Below are 22,075 nucleotides of genomic sequence, written 5' to 3' on the forward strand. Positions count from 1 at the left end.
ATATGCTGTAAATCAACTGTTAAACTCATGGTGGGGAGGGAAATGAGGAGGGGAGAAAGCGGGCGGGGGGTAAGGAAGGAAGGAGGGACGAGTTGGATAAGAAATGTATGCACTGCCTTACATATGAAACCGGAACTCTTCTGTACAGCACTTTGATAATAAAGAAAGAAGCAACTATAACACTGTATAGAATTATTCTCATTTTAATATTCACTAACTAGTAGCTCATGCTGTCCCTTCCAAAACAATATTTAGAAGCAGACTGTTTTACAAATTTAACATTTTCCCCAGTCCAGAGTTGGGGGAAGATGAGCATCTGTGCTTAGATTTATTGAAAATGATCCTTGTTTGTGAATAGAATTCATTTTGATTTCAGCAGGTAATATTCTTCTTAAACAATTAGGCATAGCTTTACAACTCGAGGGAGAGAAACAATAGGGATCTCCATCAAAATCATCTGCATTAAAGAAAAAAAAAGAATTTCAACTGGGACATTAAGGACTTTGCATAGTGGAAGCACAAGAAAATTTCATGGAATGATGGAATGAGTAATTACGAGAGTGAAGGCTGTGCTGCTTTGTTTAGTTGTAATATAAATCTGCAGCAAATGAATTCATCCTGACAGCACTGCTTATACAACACCCATGTGTGTTCTTCCTTCTCTGTAAATAACTGCTGTCAATAACAGTGGATTAGTAACTTTAACCTTAACCTAGGGGAGGATATTCACAAACCTTAGAGGCCATCAGACAGAGAGCAAATCTTCATTCTTTATGGATGTGGTATACTTGCACTGCAAGTTTGGCTATATCTCAAGCTACAGAGTGTGTGTTGGTGTAAAGGGCATGATTTTTTACTCTGACTAATAGGATTAAGCTTCCAACTATCATAAGTTTGATGACAGCACTCAAAGTTCAGTTTTAGAATCTATGGTGTCTGTCTACCTGCCCACTTGCTGAGTTAGTCACAATTTATGAGCACTTTGAGAAGTAGACCCTCAGGTCAATGACTTGGCACAGCCATATTAAGATTTTTTATCTGTATTTGCTACCATTTCTTTGCAGGCAAATAAGTGTATATTTACACTGTTTATTTTGTAATGAGACAATATACTCCAAGGACAGCAGGAGAAGTAAACTTTTTGCCAAAATAATATTTCTCCATCAAGTTCAAATATTGTCTGCCAATATGCTTTCACAAACCAGGTCTTTTTTATGTTATGGCTCCTCATCACCTTGAAATAAGCACCAGAACATACTCACAGGTTCGTGGGCCAGAATTGGATAGAAGCTTGTGGCCATGGAAAGATTTGCTCACACACATCACTAACTTTTCCATATAAAGATGGAAACTGCCAGGCACTAGTAGCTCATGCCTGTAATCCTAGCTACTCAGGAGGCTGAGAGCTGAGAATTGTGCCTTGAAACCAGCCCAGGCAGGAAAGACTGTGAGATTCTTATCTCCAATTAATCACCAGAAAACTGGAAGTAGAGTCATCTCTCAAGTGGTAGATCACTGGTCTTGAGCAAAATGCTCAGAGACAGGGTCCAGGCCTGAGTTCAAGCCCTAGGACCAGCACAGAGAGAAAGACAGACAGACAGATACAGAAAGAGAGAGAGAGAAAGAGAGAGAGAGAGATTCCTTGCAATACTCAACCAGTCTAAACAGAAAATACCACTGCCTCACACAGGCCTTAAGCTTGTAGGAACTTGGAAGATTATCCATTCTCCACTACTCATACTAAAGGTAGACTTAATGTAGTTCCAAATACGAAGGTGGAGTAACCAAGGCCACTGCCAGTGTGAGAGTTAGGACTTGACTTCAAACTTTCCAACTCAGAGTTTTGTATTCTGTCTCTACCTACAAGCATGCTTTTATATGGAAGAAGGTAAGCATCTCAGAGTTACATGTAACTCTGTGGTTTAGGTAGAGTTCATAGTCTTGAGATCCAGAGAGCCTGAATTCTGGCTGTAGATTGTAGCTAATAGATTGACTATTCACAACTTATTGTTTTTACCCCGATTAAAGTTCTGCATCTGTACAATGAGAGAACTAGACTAAACAATGACTATGGTTCCTCCTGGTTTCAATACTTTGTGGTGATTGTTTTTAACTTCTCATGAATTTTAACTTTCTATTTCCTATCTGCTCCCTTAATTTAACAACCCATTGGATTTGTATGTACTAAGTTGTCTAGGTTAGTTTATACACACTTTCTCAACCAAGAATGACATTGAATGGGGCGGGGGGTTATGTATCTAAAGGAGGAAGTAAGTACATGGCTTACATTACTTACATGTGCAAGTACAAATATATACTTGGTCTTGATGTAGGCATATTATTCAAGACCCAGTGCATATCCTCACAATAATATAGCATCAATCTAAATATAGACAACACATTTTCTCCCCTCACCATTTGAAAAGCTTATTTCAGAAGGTGTTCCTTGTGCAGAGCCTATAGATTTGAAAGTACAACTAGTTGCAGTTGACTTGAGGGATGGTGCCAGCAATTTGTGCTCTATGGTTTTCTTCATTCTTTCTTGTTTAAACCCAACATGTATACCACATCTGCTGCTCCCACCTGAAATAGCATCAAAAAGTTAAAATATAAAACTCATACAATTTTACACTGAAAATGAGTTGAACTTTATAATTTGTACTTTATTCCTCTGTCATTACTCCTATGGAAAACACAAAGCAAAATGAACAGTGTTTGTTCATGATGGATGTCAAGTTTTCTATAAAACTATACTATAATGTATGGTGTAGGAAAAACAATGCACTGAGTGTGCCTGCATTTTATAGAATATAAGGACCAGTGGTTTACTGGTATGCCATTATCAAAGAGGAAGACCTTAGTGGTACTTAGAGAACCTTGGACTTGATTTTTTTTTTTTTGGCCAGTCCTGTGCCTTGGACTCAGGGCCTGAGCACTGTCCCTGGCTTCTTCCCGCTCAAGCCTAGCACTCTGCCACTTGAGTCACAGCACCATTTCTGGCCATTTTCTGTATATGTGGTGCTGGGGAATTGAACCCAGGGCCTCATGTATATGAGGCAAGTACTCTTGCCACTAGGCCATATCCCCAGCCCAGAATCTTGGACTTGATATGCTGCTTTCCCTAAAGGAAACAGGCTGTAATATCTTTTTCATACATAGGACATCAGATTCCCTGCACCAGAAGTAAGCAAAGAATTGGTCCTCAAAGGAAACTTAAGTGCTAAGAGGCAACATTAGAGTCCATTGCTTCTCTCACTTTGCAGAGAGGGCCATGAGAAGTATCACCCACAGAGCCCCCTGGCTAGATACCTTAGGAATGCCAATAAGCTTTTTCCAGTGCCACCATTACTCCCTATTGCTCACATCCAGTCCAACCACTGTTGGATATTGGCCAGAAGTCACTGCAACATGGTAGGCACTCAATCAATATTGTTGTGATTGAATTAACTGTATGTTTTTTGGTCTTTTCTTTTTTGGTACTGGGGATCGAACCCAGGATGTTGCACTTGCTAGGCAAGCGCTTTGCCACTGACCTATATCCCAGCCCTGTTGTCATTGAATTAAGACTGAGCTGACATAGATAAGAAACAATGTAAGGAGCCTGGGCCAAAACAAAAGCTCCACTAGGTTACAATATGTCCCAAGTCATGTTCCTCACTTGACTTTATTCATCTTAGCACAAAAGCACAAATCATTTTCATAACATGGAAACAGCCTCAAGTCTGATGTTCTTTCTGTAGAAACCCATTAGGAGGTAAGTAAATCTGATCAGTTTCATAAAACATGTAAGAAGGGAAGGGGAACAACAAAATGGTGAGACAAAGGAAAAAGGGTGAAGTAATGCAACAGCAGTACTCACAAGATAGCATGTTGGAAGTGAACTTTACAACTTGGGGGGAGAGGAATTGAAGAGGCAGGGAAAATGGGAGAAAAATGAGAGAGGGGGTAACAATGTTCAATAAGAAATATACTTACTACCTTACATATGTAACTAGCACCTTGACAATAAAATTATATTTAAAAAATTCAAAATCTTACCCAGAGTAGTAGCTTACCAGAAGAGTTTTCCAGTCGCAGCCACCTGCAATGGAGGTGCATGTGCCACTGCTTCCGTACACTCTCCTTCATCACACAGTAAAACACAAAAATGAAGAATCCTAATCCAGGAAAAGGAAGTCAGTTGTTTTCAGCCTGTCTTACCAACTATCACCAGTGTCCACATTCACGTCTTTTCTTGTTACCATAAATACTACCTCCCCAAACCCCTGGACCATTACTGGATTTCTCTTCTCATCTTTTTAGCCTTTCCAAAAGCATCTATAACTTTATATGGTCTCTTTTCACATTTATCAATAGTAGAACCAATTTACCAATGGTAAAAGTAATGACATGCACTTCCAAGATTAGGCTACAAAAGACACTTAAGTATCTCTCTCTGAGTCTGTCTCTGTCTCTGTCTCTCCTCTCTCTCTCTCTCTCTCTCTGCCTATCCCTGCATATTTCCCTCTCCCTCTCCTTTTCCTTCTCCCATTCCCCCTCCCTCTCCACACTCCCGTCTTTCAAAAGAAGCCAAGTATTTTATCCTGGAGACATGCAGGCATCCCTATGAGAGGCCCACATAGTGAGGAATTGAGGCCTGTGGCTCACAGTCATGTGATTGGGCCTTCCTGAAAGCAGATCCCTGGGTCAAGTCTTGAGATGACTACAAGCCCAACTGACAGCTTGACTCCAAATTAATGAGAGTCTCTATGCCAGAAGTATCTAGCTAAACTGTTCTTGGATTCCTGACCCTCAGACACTATAAGATAATAAATGCATGTTGTGTTGAGCTGCGGAAATTCATAGTAATTTGTTACACCATCATAAATAATCTATATACATCTCTGGTGCCAATGACACCATCAGGAAATCATGTATTTGGTGCCCTCAATTCCCACTGCCAGCTCTAATTTTGTTCTGCAAGTGAGAGGGAAGTGCTAAACATATCTGTCAGCAATATGGACACTTTTCATCCCCATTCTCCAAAATATCTCCTTAGAAGATAAAAGAAGGACTTAAGATGGTCATGACTATAAATTTTCTGAAGGGCCAATTGGCTTTCCTAAAGTTGGAGGGGGAAGTTGGCAAAAATAACTCATGCCAATACTCTGATTTTTATTTATGGTCCATGTTGAAGAACTTTATTCATAAAGCCTTTCTAGATGTCTCAAATTCAAACTCCTCTCCTCCCTTTGAACTCCCAAAAAACTCCTTTTTCTCCTAATATTTGTCATATTTAGCCACATGAGTCTCCATGTAATACCAATCACCACTTAGCTGCCAAGACTTTGATAGATTGAGGCAGGTTTCCTTTTTAACTTTTTAAATTTTTTTGGTACTTTCATTTGCTAGGCAAGTTATGCCTTATACTTGACCTATTTTCAATCTTACATCACCTTTCCCTTTGCCTCCACTACTATGTATGGTAGCTTAATAGATGATTGCTAACTTAAGTCCAAGGCACTGATGGATGTACAAATTCTCCTAGCCATCTACAGCGTTAGCAATACTTGCTTGGGCTTCAAAGTATATGTTTTAGCCTAAGTTTATTTTTTATCTTTTTTCCCCCAGGAAATTTATCTAAGTACCAGAACAGGAACATCCAACATTCTAGAGCATTGGTGTTAAGAGATTTGCTTAGTTCCCTTCTAAGGGATTTGAATTCCTCCCCTCCCCCCATTATTCACTTGGTCTAGCCCTAGAGAATAAAACTCCAACCAGGTGTATCCCCCCATCTCTTCAATATGGGCTGGCCCAAGAGCCAAGCTTAACTCTATTAAAGTAGATTCACTCCCGTTAATGTATATAGGCTGGCCAAAGAGACTTGCTTAACTCCTTGTAGATGTATCATCCCACTCTCACCCATCCCTCAATGTGAACTGGCCCAAGAGACAAGCTTAACTCCATGTAGGTAAATTATCCCCCCTTTAATATATAGCCTGGTCCATGAGACTTACTTACCTCCAGCCAACTGGATTTGCATGTCCCCCCCTCCAACCATTCAACATGGGCAGGCCAAAGGGGGAATTACTTAACTCTATTCAAGTAACTTCCACTGACCATCCCTTCAGTTGGGATGGTTCAAGAGGTACTTAACTCCATTCAGGTGGATGTACATCACCACCTTCATCTCTGCAATGTGGGATGACCAAAGAGGTTGCTTAACTCCATCTAGGGATTTGTATCCCCCTCCTCTTTGATGTGGGCTAGTCCACAAGGCTAGTTTAACTCCATCCAGGAGCTCCCACACTACCCATTCTTTCAATATGGGCTGGCTCACAGTGTGTATAACTCAGCCCAGGTGGATCTGCACCCACCTTTTTGCTAACATTCTAGAATATTGGAGCTAAGAGACTAATTCCCTCCCATAGGATTTGCATTTCCATCCTAGAGCTCTTCAACGTGGGCTAGTCCTAGAGACTTAACTCCATCCAGGTGTAGCCTCCCATCCCCATTTGGGTCAGCCCAGGAGACATGCTGAACTCTATTTTAGCCTAAGTGTATTTTGAAAGCTTTTATTTTCTATACAGAATTCAATTTGTTTCCACATTGGAAAGTTGTCCACTAGGTAAATTATTCATCTCACAATGGTCTTAACTCACTACAATCTTAGCTCAAAGCAAAAGAGTAATTCTTTCAAAGCTTATTTCAGTTACTGCATTAATGGAAGTTAAAGAATCTTGATTAAGGCCAGTAAGAGGCTCCTGTTATCTGATCTGGTTTGATCATCTCTCTTGCATGTTCATGTTGGAGGGCTTTGTTTTAAACGGATACCAACAGTATGAAACTGTAACCTCTCTGTACATCATTTTTGACAATAAATAAGAAAAAAAAACAAGAGACAAAGGGTAAAAAGAAAGAAAGAAAAGGATACCAACAAGGAGATGGGAGGTATGGTTTAATTGTCACAGTACCTGCCTAGTAAATGCAAGGACCTGAGCTCAAATCCTACTAACACCAAAGAAATTAATTCAATCCTAGGAGGATAATGACAAATAGAAGTAGTTAAAAAAACAGACCAAAGAAAAACAGTGATGAGCTGTTGTATGTATTTGGATTAAAAAAAACTTAGAGTGACAAATATAGTGTAAGGAGAAGTGTAGAATTAGTCACAGATCTGAAAGGACTTTCAATGAAAAAAATTCCATTGTTCTATATGGTTGCCAGGTTGTAACCAGAAGCAATAGGAGGAAGCAACAGCATAATCATTTAATAACAAATCACAGCAGGTGTTTCCTAAGCAATGATACTATGATATGCAATGTGCTATTAGTGTCAGGCTTATAGATGAGAAATTTCAAACTCCAAGAAATCTAGCATATTGATGCAGGTCACAAATCTCATACTGAGTTGGCAGCAGTGGGAAAGAAAACATCTATGTGATATAGAATCCAAGATCTTAGCCACTATACCACACTCCCTCAAATAAGGAAGCCTGCTATATTAATCAGAGATGATTTGGAGCTAAATGTTCTGATTTATGGAACAGTGAGCTTTTTTTCCCCTGGAAAGTTTCAGGCACAGGCCAGTGATTTCCTGTCAACTTGGAATAGGAAGATCTTGGTTCCCTGGCCCCAGCCCTGAGGCTCTCTTGTTCCTCTGATTCCAGAATAGCATGTCTCATTAACTCTCCAGAGGGCTTCATCTCCATTTGTAATCAAACATCTATGGCAACAAATTCAGCAGCGATCACTCTTTTGCTGAGCAGTGGCCACCTGGAAGGCAGTGTCACAAGCTGATGAGAGTCAATCCCAGTCCCAGAACAAGTAAAACTCCTCTGGCTTCAGTACAAAGAAGGGACAGCAGTGACACCAAGCACCTACGACTGCTCTGATATCCTGCATGGCCTTGACTTAGTTTTCAGACTTCAAAGTTTATTCTGTAAATTACAATGAGTTGCCCGCCAAGTCTCGCTATCCATCTGACAGCCTCCCTTTTCCTTTCCAATACCAGACTGATTTGCTTACCCACCAGAACATAGGATGAAGGACGAGGCCAAGGCTTTAACAGAAATATGGTAGATTCAGGGGAGAATTTGAATCATGTAATTCCTTAGAAAGAAAATCATAGTTTAATGAAGTAAACACCAGGAAACAGGTACTTGAAAGGGGTGGAATGGGGTCAAGGGAAGAAGAGTAGATGAAGAGAATGGGGAGAGTGCAATCAAAAAATCCAATGTATATCCTACAAAATTAGAAGAGTGAGAGAAGGGGCGGGTAGAGGAGGGATGAGTGAGAATGTTGAAAGGGGTGACCAAACTGCTTTGTTAAATGGAAAATCCTTTGTACAACTATTTAAAGATAATAAAAACAAAGAAAAAACAACAAAAAGTATTTTGGCTTCTGCTCATTGTGAGTGTGATTTTTTTCCCACTTGATATTGGACACTTACTTTCAAGTAATATCCCAAATTTGCCATTTCTTATTTAAATAAGTAGTTTCTTCAATATAACCTTGTTTTGAAGTTATTCAATGTGTGTGTGAGTGTGTGTGTGTGCACATGTGCGTGTGCTCATGCGCAAATTGGAGGCTCTGAAAATACCTTCACTACAAGATGGTACATTTTATTTTATAGGCAGGACTGGGAAGTTGGTAATTGCCTGACAGGAAGCATATCTGACAGACAAAGACAACTTCACTTGGTTGATGCTTGATCTAAGGGACTTTGGTTTCTATCTTTAAGAAAGGATTCAATAAAAAAAAAGAAAGAAAGGATTCAATCAGGGGGCTGGGACTATGACCTACTGGTAGAGTGCTTGCCTTGCATGCATGAAGCCCTGGGTTCAATTCCTCAGCACCACATATATAGAAAAAGCCAGAAGTGGCGCTGTGGCTCAAGTGTTAGAGGTGCTAGCTTTGAGCAAGAAGAAGCCAGGGACAGTGCTCAGGCCCTGAGTCCAAGCCCCAGGACTGGCAAAGAAAAGAAAGCATCCAATTAAATTCTGCTTGTATCTATGGAGGCTCCCTGCTTAGATACTACTTCCCCTTTCCACAAAAAGAATGGAGGACTGTTGAAAGCAACTCCCCTTTGAAGCTCAGAATTGTTTTTGCTTTCTTGATCTTTTGTTAGCCTTCCTCAAACTCTTCTTTTGACACAGTAGCATATTTCTTATCAGATCAATAAGCCAAAAAGAAACCTTGAGTTAGCATCCAGAAAACAATCTGTACAGGTGCCTGGTTTCTAATTCACTTCTGTGGACACCACATCAAAGTTGTTTAGTTCTTGAGATTACAACATCATGCTCGAATATTAGGTTGGAGCACTTCAGTATGAACCAGGTGGTTACATCCAGAGGAAAAGTATAGAAGTATCATATGGATCTCTGTCAGTAGTCTAGATTATAACCAAGGGCTATTAGCTTCATAAGGCAGCAAATGAGTGTGTGTGTGTGTGTGTGTGTGTGTGTGTGTGTGTGTGTGTGTGTGTTTCATCCCTACTGGCAGAGACAATTAAAATGGCATGGAGAGGAAAGTTAGCATATTTTTGCATTTATATAGTCCATTTGGAATATGGATATATAGTAGACCCCCCTTATTAAAGGGAGATGCATTCCAAGAACCCCAATGGAAACTGTGGACAGCTCCAAACTCTTTACACACTACTTTATTTATAGACACAGCCATGATAAAGTTTGGTTTCTAGGTTGGGAACAGTAAGGAATGAATAACACTAATTAGTAACAAAAGAGAACTATCATAACATACATGCTGGAATAAAATTTTTTAAGTTTTGAATTGTAACTTCTGGATTTTTTTTTCATTTGATGTTTTCAGATCATGATTCATCCCTGGTGGTGACTGAAACTCTACACACTAAAACTTCAGATGAGGGGCTGGGGATATAGCCTAGTGGCAAGAATGCCTGCCTCGGATACACGAGGCCCTAGGTTCGATTCCCCAGCACCACATATACAGAAAACGGCCAGAAGCGGCGCTGTGGCTCAAGTGGCTGAGTGCTAGCCTTGAGCGGGAAGAAGCCAGGGACAGTGCTCAGGCCCTGAGTCCAAGGCCCAGGACTGGCCAAAAAAAAAAAAACATAACAAAACAAAACAAAAAAAAACTTCAGATGAAGGGGACTATTATATTGTTAGGATCTAATAAAATTTCTGTAGATTTTTACTGTCCTAAAATGAGATGGATTTTGGAGACAGTCATAAGATATGAGAGAAAAAACTATACCTTATACTAGACCAGTCCACTACGTGCCTGCCTCACTTTACTATATAATAACTGCATATCAAGTCATATTTCCCAAAGCTCCTTGGGAATTAACAACCACAATAAGAAAGGGTTCTGAAGTTTTATTTTTTTAATTTAATGATTTTCCAAATCATGTCAGTACTTTTACCACGCTGATAATTATTCCTGAGACTAAAAGAATATCATTTGGCACATTTCCCAAATGTTTTTAACCATAGAACTCTTTTCCTGCGAGATCATACCATGAGACCACCAGTGAGCTGCACTTTGGAAGTGGGAGCTTACTGAATGAAAAACAGGTTGCCCAATAGGACAATGGATGTGAGAAGAAAAGCATGGAAAACAATTTCAGGTTTCCATAAAAACATTCGCATGTACCCCAATCTAATATTTTCATAGGCAAAATCAAGTTCAATTAACATCAGTTAAATAATCAGAGTATAGATGCCTAGATTTTACTTCTTGTGCCATCTTTTGTTTATCATTAATTACCTCATTGATCATTTGTTTCTTCACTACAATGTAAATTTAAGAACTCTGGATCTTTTAGTTTAAGATGAATTCAATATCTCATGGTAACATTTTAAGGAAGTTTAATGACAAAAGAAAAACAACAAGACTAGAGATCTGGTCTATTGCCTTGTCACATAGCTCTTTGCTGTCAACCTTTACTCCTCTATAGCTCTACAATTTCTTATCCTGGATCTTTTGTAAAATATAAAGGCAAAGCAATGCAACACCAATACTTACAAGACAATATTTTGTAAACTAACTGTACAACTGGGGGGATGGGGAGGAGGGAAGGTGGGAGAAAAATGAGGGAGGGAGTATCAAGTTGGATAAGAAGTGTACTCACTACCTAATGTGTGTAACTGTACCTCCTCTGTACTTAACCTTGCAATAAATAAATACGTTTTTAAAAAAGATATATGATGGAGACAGAATCTACGGGCTTTACATTTCAGTATTTCTATTGTCCAGTAATTGCTATGTTCAAGCAGATTGTGCATTTTAAAATATCAACACAAGTATGAATCTGTACATTGATAAATACAGTGGGTAGACACATGAGTTCTGTACAAAGTATTATCAGTAAGTGCTTGCGATAGATCTTACCAGTTAGGAAGAGTTGGGTTTGCTTCTCTGGGCTGCTTCCTATGTCTCTAAGAGAGAAGTTTGTGTATTCCTTTAGTAAAAGCTAGCATCTAGCTAATGTTTTCCAGTGGCTATATAAAATCATTACGAGCACAGGCATTTTGAAATAGTTTCTCCTTCCTTGAATCTCCATTAGGCAATATAAGGCCCCACTGGAAGTCTAGCTAGCCACAGGAAATTCAAAGAGGTAGAATTTACCTTGCAAAGTGTTACAAATGGAAAAAAGATACATGAAGAAGATCCTCACAGGTCCCCAGGCAAAAAAGGCAAACCCCCAAGTAAGGCCAAGTAAGAATGTCAGGCTTATTGTGCCTTTGAGGTCATGTAAGATCATCTTTCTCCGAGTCTTCTGGCTTTGGAACTTCACAGAATTCAGTTGAGCAAGAACCGTACAAAACATGGAGAGATTCATGAGAAATATGAGGCCAAAGTAAGCCACCACTGAGATATAAAATATAGAATCATCTTTAATCCAACAGCTGTAAGAAACAATGAAAAGAAGACTTGTGAGGTAGGGGAGCATAACCTTTCTCTACAGAATCTCTGGAGATCACCTAGCCAGTTTCATTCACTCTAAGGATACCTAGACCTAGTGAGGTCGGACAATGTGACAAACTTGACTTACATACACTGGAAACAGAGCATAGACTAGAACCACACTCTCCTGAGCCCCACTTCAACGTTAGAAATTTGAGAGGCAATTTCTGCCCTACATATGGACAAGCCTCTTAGCTTTAATTCCTTAGTAGACTATTGTCTTCCATAACAGTAGAAAGACAAATTAGGTACTTCCCAACGAAGTGGCTCTCTTCCTGCCACTTCACACCTGAGCTTTTATTTGCAGGATGAAGTCTGCTTTGCATGCTAAATATCATAGTAAAAGTACATGATCCATGGCTGGCTTTTCTGAACATAATATCAAACAATGATGAGATGGTCAGAGTTAATAAAATACAACAAAAAGAAGACAGTTCTAGTTGTGCCGCTTTAAAATATGATGTATTTGTAATCCAAAAGGCACCCCTGGCCTATGCACGAACTAATGGCACTACAATTGCTCTAAAAGGAGAAATGTACAGTGTTGTTCGAATGCACATACTCCATTATTCGGTTACCAGAAATGTTTGTGGTTTTTAATGGATTTTTAAATACACGCCAGCTTAACTAATGCAACTGTGTATCAACTTAGCTGTGATCACTTTTCTAGACAGAAGAATTCTTTTGGACATGTTATTCACAACTTTGTATTTGTGTGAATTCATATGCATGCTAGTTGGTAGGGTGTGAAATAGAACATTGAATTTCCCTAATGGAATCTAATACTTAGGGTTTTCTGAATCCTACGACTTCTTCAGCCTTCAAGGAAGGTATAGAAAACTTAAAATAAGGCACATAGTCTAAGCTTTGTTAAAGAATCATCCTTGAGAGACATCGTTCAGTGAAAACATATACAAAATGGCCTAAATCTATCATTCAGCGAACAGAGTGTGTAAGTCACTCATGTGTGGAATCTGATAAAGGTGATCCCATAAGAGTAGAAAGTAAAACAGTTAGCAGTGGCTGGGGAGAGGGGAGGGAGGGAGAATTGGGAGGAGGTTGCTTGATATAGTACAAAATAACAACAAGCAGAAGGAAATAAGCTATGGTGCTCTATTGCACAGTGAGTTGACTATAACTAACAATAATGTATTGTATACTTCAATCTAATTGGCAGAAAGGATTTTGAATATTTAACCACAAATGATAAATGTTGGAGGTGATGACTATGCTAATTACCTCAATTTGGTTATTATATAATATACATTATATATACATACATATACATACATGTGTACATATGAACACAGGTATATATGTATATATATATATATATATTTGGTCATCCCAGGGTACTCTATAAATATGTACAATTTCTACATGTTGATTTAAATTTAAAAACTTTAAAAATAAAACAAAAAAGCATGCAAGATAATAGCTTCATGCTTAACTAATGATAATAAGAACTACCTTGAAGGTGAGTATGTAAGGGCCTGAATGGGGCTTCCTTCTCAGCCTCTATGTTTTTGTACACTTGGATTATGTACTATGTGATGTATCACCTCTCAAAATATAACTATTAAGAAAACAAAACAAAACTCTTAGAGAAATTTGCCTCTTACTAACAAATTCGAATGTGAAAAGGTTCTTTTGGGGGAGGTCTGAGTTGATTTTGTTCTGTTTTTGTTTTGATCATTGAGGAAGAATCAGCATTTGCTAGATGCTAGGGACCTTTTAAGGCACAGAACAGGCAAAGAGAAAGGACAAGGAGATAGAGCTAAGAAGAAAGGGAAGGGAAAAGGGAGAGAAAGAATCGATAACAAAGAATGCTAATTAGACAGCATCTGGCGGCAAAGGACAATATAAATTTGACCTGCAGGAAACTGTCATCTCACTATAAAAGACAGAAGTCTTAGGAGCAGGACCTCTTACATTTGATTACAATCCAGCAGGAGAGGAAATCTATAGTGGACATGATATTCAGAAGCAACAATAATGGGAATGTAAACAACAATAATGGGTAAGTAAAAAAACAACAAGTCTTAAGTGATATTTTCCAGTCAAAACGATGAAATGGTTGTAAAAGAAGGTCATGAAGAGGTGGAATGGAGTGAATGTTGACGCTCTGATAGCTAGGATTGAGAGAACCATTGAGCTGAGCTTACATATCAAATGAGAAAAATGGGATCAGAAAGAAGAGGACATGGAAACTAAGCCAATTCCAAAGGAAAGTTTTGCTGTCTCCTTTAAGGAAGATCTTTGTTGCTGAAAGGTAGGAAACGTTTTCCAATTTAGCTCAGTATTTCATGAGAGTAGTCACTAACTCTTCAGTAATCTGTGAATTATGTAATCCTAATAGCTTCTAGATATATAGCACTTAACCAAGATCAGGCAACAGGCTGAACACTTTGCTTATGGAGACAGTTTAATCTGCACATGAGTTTGAAAATAAGATAAACTTAAGAAAAAACCGGAGAAGGCAATTTGCTCAATGTCATACAGAGCCTGGCACCTAAGGATTCTGTTCATGTGCTCATGACTGAATGTAGGCAGAAATGCTGAGACTGAGTGCTTCCTGAAGCTAGTGTTAAAATGAAATCCAGGATCATCCCACCATAGCCAGACTGGCCCCAGCCCCAGCACCTGAACAGCAGAATTGCTGATACTTACAATGGAGTTGTTGGACTCAGAGTTCCATACAGATCTTTCCTCACAATGAGTATGACTGCTACAGTAACAGCTGGGATTCCTACAGTGGGGAAAGAAGCCAAAGGATCTCTTTAAGTCCAAGGAAGGGATCCAGACCAACGATTGTGGGTGCTGGTATTTGTTTCCAGTAGCCACAGATGTGTAGGCATCAACATCCTATTGTTTGCAAAATGTTTGTGAATTCTTCCAAGTTAAAAAAAACATTTCTAGTTCTCCAATCTGCTAAACTAAACAGTATGCCAATGGGTCCAATAGAACACCCACTGGTTATTAAAAAATAGCTCGTGCCAAAAAGAATCAGCTTGGCGATACAAGTATCTAATTCATCAGAACGTAAGTCCACATCCAGCATTTCTTCTCAGATGCTGAACTGTCAATTTTTTTTGTCTCCCTTTTAACACTGCCCCTTAGTTCCCACGATCTTTATGTCAGTCACCTTGGAGGAAGGGAACAAGCAATCAGCTGCAGACTTCAGTGCTTTCTTTTTTTTTTGAAAGGGAAGCTGTTTCCCCGTATTACTAGTTTGACCTTTTGACTCCATTGACCAGTTAAAAACCAGTCAATTCAGCCAGACTATAATAAGGCAATCAGTTCAGACAAAATGGCCAAACGTGATGGGGTCTTCGACATGGGGTTTAAAAATCCAATTTTATGTACATGTACAAAACTTAAATGACTTCCTTACTTATAAAACTGTATTTCTCCTAAACTAAGAGCACACACACACATACATTTGAGCATTCTTATATGATACTTTCTAAAACTGTTCCAAACACCAGGGTGCTAAACATCTCAAAAAATCCTCTATTATTCTATTGTGTGATCATCAGAATAGCCCACACTCAACATAGTGTTTATCCTCCCATTCAGGCTGTAAGGGAAAGATGGGGGAAAGCCTGATATATAGGATGGAATTATCTGTCTGTCAATCATCTTCAAGCTTATATGTTTCTATTGGTTATTTTTTTTAGTGTAGGCAAATCTATTGCCTTACACAGTGATTTAAATAATGGAATATCTTCACAACAGGTTGCTTTTGCATCAGGAAAGCAGAGCTTCAAACTTAAACAGATAATAGCTATTTTTCTTCCAGTTAACTGCATTTGTCTAATGCATAAATGCTCCAAAATTCCCCTCTGTGGCTCAGCAATGGCTCTCTGGTAACCTTGAATGTAGCTACATAGGCCACATAGACAAAGGCTTAGATCTCAGCTTATCTAAGTGTGTGTGTGTGTGTGTGTGTGTGTGTGTGTGTGTGTGTGTGTGTGTGTGTGTGTGTTTGAACTCAGGGCCTGGGCACCGTCCCTAAACTTTCTTCCTCAAGGCTAGCATTCTACCACTTGAGCCACAACTCTACTTCCAGTTTTCTGGTGGTTAATTGAAGATGAAGAGTCTCACAGACTTTCCTGCCCAGGCTGGCTTTGCACCTCCATCCTCAGATCTCAGCCTCCTGAATAGCTATAATTACAGGCATGAGCCACTGGTACCCAGCAGTTTATCTGAATTTTTTTCAGAGTGCTCTGTAATCCTTTCAAATGGGAAAAGATGAGAAATCTTTTAGAAGGGGCTCCAAGGCCACTGTCTCCCTGTCTCCTCTGGGAGGCGGCCATGGGACAGTTTCTCATGGCATCCAGGTTCTGAGAAGGTGTGGAGCTTGATATTCTTCCCTCAGAACAGGGCTGCACAATAGATCACATAGCTTCTGCTTAGAACTGGCTTGTCAGGGAGGGGAAATCCCACAACTTGTGCAGCAAGTTCCTCTTTGTTTGAGTGTCTTTGCAAGTATAAATTGAATGTAACAGTGTCTCACGCTGTCTTTCAATACTGCTTGAGCCAGTCAGGCCTGGGCCATGGTTTGTCTTGGTTTGATTATGTACTTAACCTTTCTCAAGATTCTCTTGTCTACATATGAATCTGTAACCCCTCTGTATCACACTTTGATAATAAAGAAAAAAGTTTAATAAAAAAAAAAGATTCTCTTGTCTCCAAGTACCAAGCTTTAGCCTTTCCTGGCACTCTTCACAGCCCAGAAAGTATGTGTAGAATGAGAAAAGAGCAGAAGCAAGCCCTGAAAAACCCCAATAGATAAGAAATAAGTGAAGGAAGAAGGATCTGCAAGGGTTGCTGACAGGGAGTGGGGATGAGGAAGATGGAAAGCCAGGGCCCAGTTGTATTTCCACTTTCACAGAATTGGGCCTTTGTGTGCTATGTGAATTGAATTTTTCAAGAAGATTCTTCTGTGACATTTTTCAGTCGGCTGGTTGAAATAAGATAAGGGGCGCCAGGTACAAAGGAGGTATTACAAATGCTTTGGGCTCTGTTTCTGGTGAATTCCAAGGTATATTGAGATATATTTTAAATTATTCTTTGTTTAATATTTTTTATCTTTACTTCCCACTGGACCAAAGATACTAGCACTGATTACGTAGCCAATGAAGGCATGAACTATTATTAATGAAACGAAGGCATGAGAGCTAGTTACAAAACTATTGTCTTTTCACAGGCATTGGGAAGTATTCTATCTTCTTTTCTTTTCTTTCATTCTTTTTTCTAGGTCCTAGACTGGGACTCGAACTCAGTACCAGTGGCCACTTTCACTCATTGGCTAGTACTTTAACAACTGAACCATGTGGTTATTTCTTCTCTTTTTTTTTGGGGGGGGTGTATTCTATCTTCTCATGTACCCTTTGAATCCTCTTTCACATACGTCTCTCTATGCATCCAACACATTTTTGAACACCAAATATATTCAGACAAAGGAAGACAGAAAGGATCTAAGCTGATAGTGTCAGAAATATGAAAAAGTAAACCAATAGGAGGGTATCCATGTTAGGAAATGTCCATGCTAAGTTCCATTCCTCACCTCTTCCAAGGACATCCGTTATAATCATGGTCAAGAGGTATGGCAAGACACCTTTTGCCTATTTCAAGTCTTTTTCCTGTTTCTTAAATAATATTGCATGATCAGGGGGATTAAAAGTCCAGCCTATGCAAACAGACTCTCTTGTTCTAATCTCATGGGTGCCACTTACTAGCTGTGTGAGTTTTGGTGAATTATCTAATCTCTCTGTGTCTCAGTGCCCTCAGTGGGAATAACAATGGAATCTATCTGTAGGGACACAGTGAAGACTAAACTACTATGTAAAGAACTGAGAATAGCATCTGGTACATGTAAGGACTAAGTGTTATTTATTATTTCCGTAGGTATTTGACCTGAGTGTAACTTTCATAAAGAAAGGGTTAAAATGTGACAGGCTCACTATTGTAGATAATTTATCACACCATACATAAGCAAGTACTCAACTAGTATCTGAGTACCAACTCTTCACTATAAATGTAGAAATTTAAATTGATGGAGCAGAAGAAGTCAACACTAGTAGCACAATTGCTATTTCCTTAATTGTGCTATTAACAAATTTTCATCTCAAATGATTTGCCAGATGGAGTTTCTGTAGTTTGAATGTATCCCCCAAAGTTCACAAGGTGGAAATGATCTTCAGTGCAAGTATTGAGAGGTAGAATCTTTAAGAATTGGTTAGATCATAAAAGTTCTGTCCTCATGAATGGATTAATACTATTATTACACGACTGGGTTCTTTATTTTTCCAGATATAGATTGCACCTAAAAGGAAAAATTATGTCTCCTCTCTTTTACTCTCTCATTTGATGTCTTCTACCATGTTCAAACAGAGAAGAAAGGTCCTCACAAGATATAGCCCATTTTCTGTTGGACTCTACAGATCTAGAACTTAAGAAATAAATCTCTTTATAAATGACACAGTGTCAGTTGCACACTACTGGCTAGTGCCTATAGTTCTATCTCAGTTTAAAGCTAGTCTGCGGGGAGAAAAGTCCATGAAACTCCAACTTGTAAATAAAGAGCAAAAAGCTGGGATAGAGTCAAGTGTTATAGTACCAACTAAGCAAGCCAAACAAGCTCAAGGCCCTGAATTTAAATCCCAGTAGAGTCAAAATCATTTAATCTCCAATCTTTGGTTACACAGTATAAAACAGATTATGAAATAACAGAAATAATAAAGTCAAGCAGGCTTTAAAAAAAGACATTAAGGTAAATGGAAGCTATACTTACCCCAACCAGCTACACAAAATTTAAGGATATAATGTGGAATATATATGTTGAAAACTTTGACTAGAGCAAAATACATGTGAACTGCCTCCAGGCCCATCCAAGTTAAAGAAACGAGCAAGAAGTAATGAAGTGCTACTGCAGCTGTAATGCATAGTCCCTCTTTCTGAAATGATGACAACCAGGAATTGACCAGAAATGCTAGATTTAGCATCAATAGTGCTGTGCACAGATTGATCAGAATTTTGGAAGGATAATCTTTTCGAAGTTTACTAAAAAGAAAAGCACAATATTTAGTAAGGTAGGCTCTGCATCCTTACCTGTGTAGTAAGAATTAAAAAAAAAAAACAACACTGCTTATTATAATTAAATTACTCATCAGGGATAGCAGTAATACATACTTATAATTTTAATAGTTGGGGAGTTGAGGAAGGAGGATTTCTAGATCAAAGCCAACTTGGACTGTGTCGCAGGACCCTCTCTCCAAAGAATTAAATCAACTATTCATCTTACCTTACGTATATTGAATTTCTCAGTTTCTCACTGTCTTTCTAGGTAGAGTCAAGTATACTGAAGTATGGTGACTTTTACAACTAGGATTAATAGCGTCTCTCAACTAGTCAGCCCCTGTTTTCTTCTCATTAGAAAGAAACACGTTTCCTAGTTCATGGATTTCTGTCATCATCAGTTTAGTAGACTGCATCTAGAGATTAGTAAATAGTAGGATGACCATGGAAAACAGTTCAAGTAGAGCAACTTGACCATTTCCAAAGATAATAGCAGCGCTTGTCATCATGGAAATATGGCCTTGGGTTTCCCAAACAAATCACAAATTTCATTTTGGAAATTGGCCTAGTGTTTTTAAAGTTTAAGAATAGAATTTTAGAGCTAGGTGCTATCCTCCTGGGTAGCTAGGATTAGATATGTGAGTCACCAGTGCCCAGCTTTTGTGATTTTTTTTTTAACTGAGGCAAGTTGTAACATGCAGAGGTCTTGAGAAAGCCCTCAATGTATCTTTACCTGTGTACAGGCCTGTAAAACTTTCATTCAGATAGAAAGGTGGACAATGGGTGTGGTGGTGCATGCCTGTAAGTTTTGGGGAGGCTAAGGTAAAAGGATTGAGAGTTGGAGATCAGCTGAACTACGTTAGTGAGAGGTATCTCAAAAATAAAACAATAACAAGGGATAGAATATTTTCAACAACCCAAAAGGTTCCATTATGCTTCTCCCGATTTGTGAAAAATTACTTCTCCAAATAAAAAAAAAATCTAAAATTCAAGGTAAAAGTGAATGGGCTAACCTTAAGTGATAAAGTGAAAATTTGAGGTTTGTTGAAAGGTGGTATGTTTTTAGCAAAAGTTGGCACTATGGGAAAGGTGAAGCAAGCATCCACATTACTACACTGAAACTATGTACCCTGAGCATTCCTGGGCTTTCTTCAAGGGATCTCCTTGAAACCATATTACTGTGGATACCAAGGGTCTACTGTATATGCCTTGCAAATAACTCTCAGTCTGTGGTTGGTCTTTTCCCTATCATTAGTGTCTTTTGATAAAGGAAGGTTTAATTTTTTTTTTTTTTTTGCCAGTCCTAGGCCGTGAACTCAGGGCCTGAGCACTGTCCCTGGCTTCTTTTTTGCTCAAGGCTAGCACACTGCCACTTGAGCCACAGCGCCACTTCTGGCCATTTTCTGTATATGTGGTGCTGAGGAATCAAACCCAGGGCCTTATGTATAGGAGGCAAGCACTCTTGCCACTAGGCCATATTCCCAGCCCCGGAAGCTTTAATTTTTAATGAAGTCTACTTCATTTTTGAGTTCAATGAGTTTTTGAGTTCAATGTTCTTGTATCCTGGTAGAGTGTTTCCTATTCCTACCTTTAAAAGCTCTCTATTCAAATCATATTTAAAAAATTTTTGCTGGGCACCAATGGTTCATGCCATAATCCTAGTCCATGAGATTTTTTATCTCCAATTAGCCACCAAAAAGCTGGAAGTGGAGATGTGGCTTAAGTGGTATAGTCCTAGTCGTGAGCATGCCCAGGCCCTGAGTGTAAGCCCCAAGACAAACACAGGAGGTTTAGAGGACTGGGAGCAATATGGGAATGGAATGAAGTCTTCAACTCAAGCCCCAGTCCTGCACCCCCAAATCATTGTTCTTAGAGCTGACCATTGTTTTGTTTTATCTTTAACCTGTCCCACTTAATAATCCAGTGATATGATCTCTTTCTAATGTGATGTACTGGTAAAATTAACAGGGTTACAATGACAATCTTATCCATGAAATCAAATTAAATTTAGAGCAAGGCTGTAACACTTACTGAAAAGCTATGTATGTCACCATTGCAATTCCCAGGAAAATGGAGGAGATGCCACATCCAGTGTATGTTATAATCACTAATATCCGTTCATTCACTGCATCCACTGTAGACCTAGATAAATCCTAGGAAATCAATGTGTTTTATTTTACACATCTAACAGAGAAGGTTTATAGAATTCTTCCAGTGCTCATTAACAGGTAGTTCTTTGCGTGCATAATATCTCTGTATAGCTCTTACATAACCAGATTGTGTGGCTGGATGTGTGATAAGAACATACAATGTTGACTATACCCAGTTCAACTGGCTGTGTAGAGGGCATGGAGAGCGCCATCTACAACACTGGAAAAATGTGTTGTCCTTGGTTTCATTGTCATTAACATGTTCCACACTTAAAATGTAATGAAGCTAATAGATTTGAATTTGGAATGGAAAATGAATCATTGTCTGATCTAAGAACCCAAACATTATATAGAACATTTTCTTAGATGTTACATAATGTTTGCAAACTTAAGACATAATCCTGTAGGTCCTTAATGTGAGTTTCAATACGAGTCATGAAATGGCACTCAAAATTATTTGAATCTATAAGTACACTCTCCTGGTTTATTCTGAAGAAGACTTCCAGCTGGAAGGAATTTTGTCCCTTCAGGACATTTGATAGTATGTGGGGACAGTTTGGCTTTTAACAAGTAGGGAAGGTGCTATACTGGCATATAGTAGGAGGCTTCAGAACATTTACAATGCAATAGTAATAATTGGCTCCCACTTATGGGTCAAACAATTGTTTGATGAAAAATAGTGTCAAGACTGAGAAATGCTAGTCTCTTTCAGACATTCACATTTCAGAAGAAAAATCTATGTCTCAAACAAAAATCACAAAGCCAATTTCTGAAAGAGCTAGAACATGAGCATGAAAATTTTGATTCTTACTTTAGCCAGTTGGAGAGAGCTGAACAAAATATTCATAATTTTGCTTTGAGGACTGTCCAGGCAACAAGTTAGGGAAATGCTATCTCAAAAGAACAAATGGA

The 22,075-nt window shown here is 38.8% G+C and overlaps 1 protein-coding gene across 1 annotated transcript in view; it reads right to left on the reverse strand.

The window, feature by feature from the left end:
• Positions 1-275: 275 nt before the first annotated feature.
• Positions 276-22,075, reverse strand: part of Adgrg4 (adhesion G protein-coupled receptor G4) — a 114,451-nt gene continuing 92,651 nt past the window's right edge. The window contains exons 17-23 of the mRNA XM_048336485.1: positions 21,045-21,166; positions 18,730-18,998; positions 14,601-14,679; positions 11,592-11,872; positions 4,056-4,157; positions 2,416-2,583; positions 276-457 (exon numbers count right to left, since the gene is read on the reverse strand). Of these exons, the coding sequence (XP_048192442.1) occupies positions 276-457; positions 2,416-2,583; positions 4,056-4,157; positions 11,592-11,872; positions 14,601-14,679; positions 18,730-18,998; positions 21,045-21,166 (1,203 nt within the window). The remainder of the gene's footprint in view (positions 458-2,415; positions 2,584-4,055; positions 4,158-11,591; positions 11,873-14,600; positions 14,680-18,729; positions 18,999-21,044; positions 21,167-22,075) is intronic.

Source organism: Perognathus longimembris, chromosome 28 (assembly GCF_023159225.1).
Source record: "Perognathus longimembris pacificus isolate PPM17 chromosome 28, ASM2315922v1, whole genome shotgun sequence".
In the NCBI taxonomy this organism is placed as follows: Eukaryota; Metazoa; Chordata; class Mammalia; order Rodentia; family Heteromyidae; genus Perognathus; species Perognathus longimembris.